This window comes from Carica papaya, chromosome 2 (assembly GCF_054855325.1).
Source record: "Carica papaya isolate Zhongbai chromosome 2, ASM5485532v1, whole genome shotgun sequence".
Classification (NCBI taxonomy): Eukaryota; Viridiplantae; Streptophyta; class Magnoliopsida; order Brassicales; family Caricaceae; genus Carica; species Carica papaya.
The window spans coordinates 29,274,483-29,285,548 of record NC_142310.1 but is presented as its reverse complement, the minus strand read 5'-3'; the positions used below and the strand labels follow the sequence as shown (position 1 = coordinate 29,285,548).

Genomic DNA, 11,066 nt, shown 5'->3' with positions numbered 1-11,066 from the left:
TTGTATTTAACAAATTTAATTATTATATACTTTATCAAATTTATTTTTATATTAAAAAATCATGTAATATATAATTTGGAGTTAATTAAAAATTAGATTTTGTTTCTTATATTTTAAAATACCTAACAAATCATTAAAATGAATTTCATCTTAATTTTTACATTTTCTAGGATGAAAAACGTCCTCCCGAAGACTGACGTCAGTTGGTATGTAGCACAGCAGTACGATAAAGCTTGCTCCACATGATCCCTGCTCCGAAAATATCCTCTGAAAAAAGATTTTAAAGCCGCGTGCCGCCTCTACCCCTTACGCTTCTCTCTCGTTGTTTGAGTTCTCGTTTTACAAAGCTTCGATTTTTCGCCTCTGTTTCGCTGGTATGCTGCTTTTATGTTCTAGTTTCTTGTATATTTGACTAAAGTATGCGATACTCTGGATAAGATATCTGTTGCCTATATTTCGATTTATTTGATTTGTAGCTTCAGATCTGCAGAATGCTTGAATAGTCTTAGAGCTACAGGCTGTTGCGCGTTCTGTTTCCGTTAGACGGAGCAAAGATAGATGGATTAAATCTGGTTTTCCTGTGATATGTTGTTTATTATAAACCAATCTTTGCAAATTAGCTATGAAATTATCCTATCTGTGATTAGGTTGAGGCTTTTTCTTGTATGTGATATTAGATTTGATTTTAGTATTTTTGACCTAAAATCTTTCTGGATATTCAACGTGTATTAACCTTTTAGGTTGTTGATGATCGAAGGTTTTTGTTGTAGATCCTAATAATTTCGCTAGGAAATTCTAATGCTGGTAACTCGAAGGTTGAATATTGCTGCATAACAAAGAACAAGAGGAAAGTTATTATATTTTTATAAATATACGATTCAGATGATACTGACGTTATCTCTTGAACAATTTATGTTTCTAGGGTATGCTTATGGCTTGGGAGGTTACATGATGATTTGGTACTGCTGCTTAGCTACGATTTGTTGAGAGGCACTGGATATATGTTTAATGATTTCATTTAACTGAAAAATTTGTATTGAATAAATTGAGACAAGATAACTGTGAAAAAATTAAATTGCATCTAAATTACATAATTGAAGTGATGAGACAATCAACTTTCACGGAATGTGGAAATCTTCTCCTATTCAACTAGCACATAATTGATTGTTGATTATTCATCTTAACTTCCTATCTGTTTGGTGCGTAGTATAGGATTTTTCTTTGTTTATAATCTTTATTTTTCATTTAAAAGTTTTAATGGCAGCAAGGAACTTTATTCACTATAAGCAATCATTTTGAGTCTTTATTTGGTTTTATTGTTTTCGATATGACATATCTGCTTCTACTCTTGTTAGTTGCCACATCATAAGGTTTGTTGTTGCAGAGTCTTTTCATATTTAGATGTTACCATGCTAGATATTGTGGATTTTTTTGAATGCTATATCGACATGAGCCATTCCTCTAACATTTACACATGATGAGCTTATAATGGTATATTTTGCCTACAGAAGGATCTTGGAATGGATAATAGTAGATACATACTAATGTATGACAAAAAGGGTTTAATGATAAAACTTCGGAAAATTTTTTTTTGAACAAAACTTGGAGATCTTAGATCTTAATAATCGAAATAGTATCTCAATATTTGAAAAATAATCATGGATATCTGTTTCATAACTAAGTTAGAGTAACTTATTTATAGGCACCACGATACAATCAAAAGGAAATCTAGAAAATCTAGTAAGTAGGGAAATAAGCTAAATAGGAAGAACTAAGGAACTACTTAGGAAAAAGAAATTAAATCTTCCTATTTCTGTTTATTGTAAAACTTTCCAAAACTTCTATTTCTGCTAGAAAATAAATTAAAATTTCTTATTCCGTTTAGTGTAAAACTTCCCAAAACATTTATTTTCTTCTTCGGTTCTGCATCACAGAATTGGATTTTTTCCTTTCTTGATAATTCCTTTATTGAAAAAGTGCAGTTTAGAGAATGTCAGAAGACATGGAGTACCGCTGTTTCATTGGTGGCCTTTCATGGTCAACAACTGATAGAGGCCTTAAAGATGCATTTGAAAAATTTGGCCATCTTCTTGAGGCTAAGGTAATGATTGCTGGAAATATTCTGGTAAAGCTTTCACGTGTTATCATGTTGTATTGTCTTTATTACAGCTTTACAGTTTTCATTAGTGCACCAGCTTTTCCAGCGCTTGTATTATTGATTATAATGTTTTGGGTATGCAAGAAGCAGCCATTTGGCACCTAACTTCACTTTCTATTGGAAGGTTCTTGTAGTGGCTTTGTTTGTAGCAACTGCACTTATGAAGGTCAAGTCATGAGTTGAATAATTAATGCCTATATTTTTGAAAAAATGGTTCTAAGATGTCTTAGTGGTCTAGTAATAACATCAATGGTGTCTAATGAAAATGTTCTCTCAAACATCTTAATAGTTCTAAATTAGTATGGATTTGCAGTTTTGTAATATTCATTTTCTTACTCAGGTAGTTGTTGACAAGTTCTCTGGACGCTCTCGTGGATTTGGGTTTGTCACGTTTGATGAGAAAAAAGCAATGGAAGATGCTATTGAGGCCATGAATGGAATGGATTTAGATGGGCGAAATATAACTGTTGATAGAGCACAGCCCCAGCAAGGATCAAGTAGAGATCATGATGGTGGCCGTGGCCGTGACCGAGGACATGATCGTGACCGCAACCGTGATTATGGTGGTGGGCGTGGTGGTGGTGGTGGTGGTGGTGGAGGAGAGTGCTTTAAATGTGGCAAGCCTGGGCATTTTGCTAGGGAGTGTCCCGGTGAAGTGGCTAGAGGGGGCAGGTATGGTGGCAGGGATGGTGGTAGGGATGATAGGTATGGTGGAAGTGGTGGGGGTGGTGGGAGTCGTTATGGTCCTGACCGGAATGGAGATCGATTTGGTGGACGCAACAGAGATGGTGGTAGTCGTGGAGGTGCTGGGGGTGACAGGTATAATCGTGATCGCTCTGGTCCATATGAGCGCCGTGGAGCAGGAAATGCTCGTTAAGAGGACTGCATCCTGTGGTAGGCATCTTTTTACATTTATTACTTATCAAATTCTCATGGTTACTGTTGTAGTGAGAGAACTATGTGGCATTTCTTGTGGCAGTTGAGGAGCTGATGGTTGTGGGTGTTTGCTAAGATGGAGTTTCTCTTTATTGGATGTGCTCTCTTCACATGTATGGACAGTTCAATACCCTAGACCAGTCCTTTCAAGTGCGAACCATGGAAAAAACCAATGCTTTTGTGTGTTCCTAAATGCTCTATTCGATGTTTTGGTCCCGTGTGAAGTCTTGTGCTTTCTTGCACTTAAGGATTTGGTCCTTTACTCTATGAATGCCCTTATTGCTGCTCGATTTCATGTGATCATCCTCTCACTTTTATGCATATGCAATGCTATTATGGAGGTGTTTTCGTGTTGGATGGTTATTAAGAGGACTGGTAGTAAGGATTTGACCATTGGGAGCTTGGTTCTTCTCACATGGAGAATATCAGCTGTCCTTATAAATGCCCATTTTGGCTACCCTGTTTTCATTAGCTTACTAAATAAACAGGAGTCAAGCGGGTAATCTATTTTCTTTAATGCTGCTGTGTGCCAGTTTAAAATTTATATCTTCCGGTATATTGATATGGCTAACCTTTTGGCAGGCTGCTTGGATATTTTTGGTCTTATGGATGCATTGTTGGATTTCTTTGTTGCTAACTGGGCATGATCTTAGATCTATAAAATTTGAAAGTCTTTGGGGGCCGCAACAAGCCATCTGCCATTTAATTGAATATACACCTCATGCATGTTCTTCATGATGCTGATGGGAGTGTTCAGTTCCCTTTAAATATGGGGCAAGTAATTTTGAAGCGTGATGGGTTGTGTCCGTTGTGCTTTGTTTCGAGTCTCTTCAGCTCTTTGTTCCTTTCGAACAGAAGCTTGTTCCTGCTATCTTTATATATTGCCTGTTCTGGGTCTTGGTTTGCTTTGCAAGCTTCAGATAAAGATGGTTTTGTTCAGGTCGTGTTGTTCTGGGTCTGGTTCTCTCTTTCCTTCGCATAGTAGGTGTACGTCCACATTTCCAACTGCTAATTGCCGCATGTCTCCTGGTCTGTCATTGACCAGGTATCGAGAAGGAAAATTAGACATGTGATACTCATTAGTGTTAAAGTTTTATTACCAAATATTATATTGAGATCTAGTCATTGTGTTCTTTAAGCAATGTCCGTTTTTGGTAAGAAATGACATTATAGACAGGAAAAAATTTTCATTTCTTGCATGTATTTTTAACTAAACTTTCTCGTGTGGCCTCTGTAGTATATGACCTGCAATGGAGCTGTACATTTGATGTACTTAAAAAATGTTTTTGGGTTGATTCTTTTCTGAAGTGGATGAATAAAGGATTAGGATTTTTTTTTTTTAATCTGTAAAACAGGGTTGCAAATGGAATTGATCATTTTTCGTTTATAGTTCTTCATGCAGTTTTATGATTTGCTTGTGTTTGAATGCTTGTTAGATAGAAGGACGAAAGTGGGAAAATCATTTTGCCTTAGATGCTGGAAGAGAAATAATTAAAACATATAGAGGAATTATTATTTTTTGAATGCTGCGAGTTTCTTTTACTTGCTTGATTCAAAGATAAGAGAATCATGAAGGCAAAATGCCTGGAAGCGTTATAGCATTTTCGGTATATGTGATGAAATGAAGCCATGATATGTAATTAAGTCATGGTATATTTGCTTTTATGGAGGATGAAGCTGTGGGTGTTATTGGTTGTTGGGATATGGAGATTGGATGATCAAAAACCGGGTAATATTCTACATCAAAAGGTGCTTCTTTACAAAACTTTTGAAAAACTGCACGTAGTGATTTGATTTCTATGAAATGAGAAAAATTTCCTCAATATGACATTCCGATACCTACTTTTCTCTTTAAATCTAATTACTTTTGGCAACTTATACATGACTCAGTTCTAATGTCAGTTTGTTATTCTCGATATGTTGGTTAGTGATGTGATTCAATGGTCAAGTTTAAATGTATAATAAATGTGTGATTCGAATATTTTGAAATAATGATATGAAAAGATCTGTGGGGGCCAAAAATAAAATTAAGAATGAAGTATTTATATATTAAATTGATAAATTTTTAAAATAACATGGAATTGAACACAAATTCCTTTTTCACCAGTCTTACATATAGCATCATGAGCTTTTTCTTCTCAGCTCAGGCGTTCCCCATTTCTGTCTCACCAAATTTGACAAACTGCCGTATAAATAAGGGTATCGACATTTTCCATTAATTTAGCAAAGATTAGTATGAAGTGCAAATTGTATCATAATGCATATTCTCTTAGAAACCTGTTCCTTCAGTTTATGATTTAAAAAACTTTCTGCATATTAATGTTCCTGTCAATCTTGGCTGAATCAAAGTAGAAGTTTTGTTTTCATTCCTTGGCTGTCGTTTTAAATTGAATATCAAATATTTATCACCCGAGAGACCCGGGTTCAAGTCCCGGCAACGGAATATTATTTATTTATTTATTTTTTAATTTTGTTCCATTTGTGCTCCTCTTACGACTCTTCAGTTATTATTATTATTATTTTCCTAGAAAATTTTTATTTTCTATTTAATTTTTCTATAATTCCTAATTTCATATCCACCAAATTAAATTATAAACAGAGAATTCCACTAGATTATCAGAGTGGTTTTTTGGGATAAAGTCATGAAAAAAATGTGCTCAACAAATTCAAATTTACGTAGAATTATCTTATAATCAAACTAAATTATTCACATGGACAAATCACTTTATATTTTAAGGAACCATCCATCTTCATGCTGAAAATCATTGCACCTTGGGATATTGATATATATATATATATATATTTTCAAATTTCCCAATCAATTATATACATTTATACACACCCGCGAACTTTGGTGAAGGTAGACTATAGTATTACTTCAATAAAACTGGTGTGTAATTAATTTGTACATATTCATCAGGTTATGATATGGATGGACCAAAATTCCAAGTTATTGGCTAATACGTTGTGTGTATTCTCTTGAATAACAGGGTGAGGGTGAGCACAGACAAGTAGAGCTCCCAAAGCATCAAGAACCAAAGCTTTGATGTCTTGTTTAGCCATAGAACCAGCCTGCTTTATCATCTTCACCACAGAAAGAATTCCAGAGGAGCCATTCTCATATTTCTCTGCGGGAACTTCTTCCAAATGCTTCTTCTCATCACCACTCTCCATTATTGTTGCAGCCGCTTTCTGGGTTCTGTTCAGCTAGTTGAATTTTCTATATATGTATATGTATGCATACACACAAGTATAGATATTATATTTGTGTGAATTTACTGTGATAGATATTGGTAGAAGCTGCCTGCAAAGGCTCGGGTTGAAGGGTATATATAGCTAACTTAGAGTTGTATTGTATCAATTAATTAGAATTTTTAATCAAGTGAGAGTGGGGATAAAAATGAGATGGATACCACGAGCGAATTCAGAAAACTAATTATTTGCATTTAATTATTCAACGAAATTAATTTAAGCATTTTTAAATAAAATATTATGGTATTGTATTGGTGTGTGAGTTAGCATATATATATATATAATTTTTTTTTTTTTGTGGGTGGGTTTTAGAGTTAGTCAATTACCAACCAGGAGATACCAAGTGCTGCCTGTGGATTTTATATCTACAAAATTATGTAAAACTTAATTTGATCACATTTGAGAACTTAGTAAATGGTAAGAGCCTATTTTAGGTGCAGGAAAAACACGACTTCATGTTAAGAATTTATGTTTTAGCGCTGTGTATATTTATTATATATATGTTGGATAACTATGACGGTATCCTATTAAGTAACGCACAATATATTGAGGGTGTACCCTAATACCATTGTTAAAAAAATGTTCCTCAACTTCTGGTTTTGGCTAATAACTAAATCGAATTTAAAATCAGCGTAACTGAATATTAAAATGTGTATTTATTCGCTATTTCAGGTATATTTGATTGCAATGAATCATGCATTGAGGGCTGTATATTATATTATAATTAGGAAAATATTCTTGGACTTCTAGGTATGATTGGTGAGAAGTTGATAATTAAAATGTATATTTGTAGAATACTTCTAATAATTTTAACGTTTATTTTAATTATTAATGATAATTTAGGATTATCGAGTTAAAAATATTTTTAGACTTTTACATTTGAGTCATGACGTTTCACATATTTATTAGCGAGACATCACCCAAAATTATAAATATTTTTTCACTAATTATAATGACTTATATATATGTATACGTTTATAAAATTCGATAGTGTCATTGTTACTATTGTCTCAATTTTTTAGATTTGAGAAAATTTTATAGCTATAATATCATATATTAAGACTAGTATGATTATTTTCATTTTGCGTATTAATTATATTTAATAATAAAAATTTATTCGTATAAACCGTAACATATAGTAAGAAAACTAAGTTGTATAGATATTATAAATGAAATAACAATTATTTTAATTATAATGCTAGAGATATTTTTGCACCATTAATTTGTAGCAGATTAAAATACATAAATATAATATATGAAATGGGGAGTGAATTGGTGATCAAAGAAGTCACCAGATGATCTTCACTACTGAAAAGTAGGAGCAAATACACGAAGAAATCTACTTTGTGGATTTGTGTTATATTAATAAATGTATAGGAGTGTTCTTACCACACGAAAGCCACCAGCCGCTTCATTAAATAATCAAGACATTTTGGTGAAGAGGATTTTCACGGCATAAAATAAACAGGAAAACTAGGTTAGGTATATATATATATATATATATATATATACACATACATATTAATTACTCCATCTCCTCTTTATAATGATATATATATATATCATCGTGACAACTTTAATTTCCACTACTAAACCAAAACCAAAACCAAAACCAATGTGCTTTTTATTGTTCTTATGTTTCCCATTAGTTACATCTATAAAATATAATATTAAAATAATAATTAAAGAGAGTTTAATTTGTTGGCACATATTTTTAAATTAATTTAACACAATATATATGTGTTAATATAAATATTAATTATCATTTTCTCTCATTACTTAGTAGTGGAAGTAGGATTTGGAGGAGCCAAGTTTGAAGAGGTTCCTCCTTAATGTGGTAAGCTGGAAATTCAATGTTGATGGGGGAGGGTAGAGGAAATTTGGTTCTGTGCAGGGATTTGTGGAGGAAGGAAATAAACATCTTCATTATTCTATGAGAGCATTTGCATCCATCATTAACATATGGTAGAATTATCGGTAGCAAAAAATATTTTTTCAGTTTTCATTCAAGTCACATAATCTTATTACTTAACGCAAAATTTATGATTTGAAGATTATAATTACATATGTTTGATGATTATAAGTTGATAAAAAAATTAAAAAATAATTAAAAACGTACTATCAGACTACGAGTATTTTTTTTTTTATATATCTATTTATGTATTTTTTTTTTGTCATTATATGTAAACATCATGATAATGAGTTTTAATTTTAAAATTTACTTTCGTTGTTACATATTTTTTTTTCTCTTTCTTTTCTCACTCTTTCTCTTCTTTTTTTTAGGGTTTTCTAATGTATTTAGATGTAGTTTTAACATATAAGCTTATATATATAGGGCATTTTTAAGATCGTAATATAATTTTAATAGGTAATATTAAATTTAAAAAATTAACTCTGAGTTATATAATATAACATTGTAGATACTTTTATATCTACAATTAAATATTAGTTAAATTATTTTTTGCAGTAAGGTATTTTACCTAACAACTAATTTTATTCTAAACGAAGTACGTATATGGGTTGAAAAATGTCCTGCAAATCTATTTGGTTGGAGAGATGTTAGAAATGCATGGCATTCCGTAGAAGCAAAAGGCCTAGGGTTCACAGGGTGAGTTTTTTTTAGAGGAGTAATAGCAGAGGGCATTTATGGCAACAACTGGGATTAAATATTAAATATTTAGACACATTGGATTTACATTTCCATGCTCGTACATGTCGAAAAGTTTTCAACTTAAACCTGGAACGAAAACCAGAAAGTCCTGAAATTTTTTTTTTTTTTTTTAATAATTTCTTAAGACAATGCTTGATTAATTAAATCCCCATATCTTTACTAGCTTTCTTTTTATCTACCACATTCTCATCTTTTTGTTTCTTTATTTTAAAATAATTACTTGGTTCATGGCCATGGCTTCCACTCACTCTCCCTATAAAAAGAGGGCGTGTGCCCTCCACAAGCATTCATCAGTTTCTCTTGAAATCTTCTTCATTTAGCAGTTTCACATACACATTTCAAACCCTCTTTCCTTCTTTTCCAAATTCCAATCATGTCTGCCCCAAAAACCCACGACCATACCGACGTAGAAATGTCCATTCATGTCAATGGAAGTGCGGCAAACCAACCCCAATCACCTGAAGACACTGAATTCGACTACTCCCAACGAGCACAATGGCTTCGAGCCGCTGTTCTAGGAGCCAACGATGGGCTAGTTTCTGTTTCTTCATTGATGATGGGTGTGGGCTCTGTCAAAGACGACATCAAAGCCATGCTCCTAGCCGGCTTTGCAGGTCTAATTGCCGGTGCATGCAGCATGGCAATAGGAGAATTCGTTTCTGTGTATGCACAGAGAGATATAGAAACAGCGCAGATAAAACGAGAGAAGATGTTGAGCCAACCCGGAAACGATGATCAAGAAGTTATTGAAAGATCAGAAGTAAAGCTGCCGAGCCCCGGACAGGCAGCAATTGCTTCGGCCCTGGCTTTTTCAGTTGGCGGAGTGGTGCCGTTGGTGGCGGCTGCGTTCATAAATGAGCATAAGAAAAGGTTGGCGGTGGTTGTGGTGGTGGCTGGTTTGGCGTTAATGGTGTTTGGAGTGGTGGGAGCTGTGCTGGGTAAGACTCCTGTGATGAAGTCTAGCAGTAGGGTGGTTATTGGAGGGATGATGGCAATAGGTATCACTTTTGGTTTGACCAAGTTGATTGGATCTGATGGGCTGCAAATTTAATTTAATTTGGATCTAATTAATTAATCAACTTTGGTGTTAAACCAAGTCTTTGTTAATCGATTTATGTGCTCTTTTTTTCCTTTTTACTGTGTGGTTTTACAATAAGTTGTCTATTGAAATAAGTTAGTATGGTTTTACTGAAGGAGAAAATGTAAAATGTTAACGTGTTAACCAGTGATGTACCTATGCATTCTGTGTATCTCCTTAAGGAATATGAATGAAATTGTGCTCCTTTTAAAGTTTCTGCTATAAATCTTCAAAAGGAATGTATTGAATATATACATGCATGTACAAACCTTATTTTTGTACAATGTATGGCCTGTATGCATGGACGCAGAATTCTCTCTTCTACGTTGCTTGCACAAACATGGCATCAGAGCTTCCTATAAGTATATACTTCTTCTTTCTCAACATCTTCAACCCTTGGCTCTCCACCATCAATCTCCAACTCGTTGACCTCTTACATATTCCACGTGATACTTCCTCTCTATCAAGTTAGCACCTAGAAAATATTTATCATACCTTCTCCGCTAGAATGCATTCCCTAGTAGCCGGACAACTTCATCTCAATTAATAATCCAAAATATATCATATGCTTCCCAAAGGAATAAGTGTTAATGGCCAAGCTCCTCTCATCTTTTTTCTTTTTCTTTGATGAGAAATTTCCTTATGTCCTCGGGTTAGAATCTTCTTTCGAAGCGTGAGATGTTTTCATGCAAAGTTTTTGACTCCGTCTCCACCAACCCATCAGCTTTAATTTCATACGATGTTATAAGAACTTCAAGAAAATATAAGTCTATCTTTCAATTTCTCAAAAAAATAGTACTACTAGCCGACAAAACAATCATCCATCTGTCATAGTAAAATTTAATATTATAATATTCCGTAACTTTAGATTTAATTATAATTCTTTTATTATGACTTTAAATTTTAGATTGATCTTATCTCATTTCATCAACTTTATGATTATTATTTAATATACGAAATACTAGTAAAAT

General features: G+C 33.4%; 1 protein-coding gene and 1 pseudogene across 3 annotated transcripts; both read left to right on the top strand.

Moving 5' to 3' along the window:
* The first annotated feature begins 215 nt into the window (after positions 1–215).
* On the top strand, positions 216–3,384 carry ATRZ-1A (RNA-binding (RRM/RBD/RNP motifs) family protein with retrovirus zinc finger-like domain-containing protein). Of its 3 annotated transcripts, XM_088213941.1 has the most exons (5): positions 265–374; positions 771–847; positions 1,983–2,101; positions 2,499–3,052; positions 3,138–3,384. In XM_088213941.1, exons 3-4 carry the CDS (start codon positions 1,991–1,993, stop codon positions 3,033–3,035), a joined length of 648 nt encoding a protein of 215 aa, XP_088070067.1. In that variant the 5' UTR covers positions 265–374; positions 771–847; positions 1,983–1,990; the 3' UTR covers positions 3,036–3,052; positions 3,138–3,384. The 3 variants fall into 3 exon arrangements, with proteins under 3 accessions (XP_021909861.1, XP_021909862.1, XP_088070067.1); XM_022054169.2 differs by lacking the exon at positions 771–847 and having other exon boundaries at positions 216–374; XM_022054170.2 differs by lacking the exon at positions 771–847 and having other exon boundaries at positions 238–374; positions 1,978–2,101.
* A 5,913-nt stretch (positions 3,385–9,297) lies between these two features.
* On the top strand, positions 9,298–10,308 carry LOC110823636 (vacuolar iron transporter homolog 2 pseudogene; annotated as a pseudogene).
* Positions 10,309–11,066: the final 758 nt, after the last annotated feature.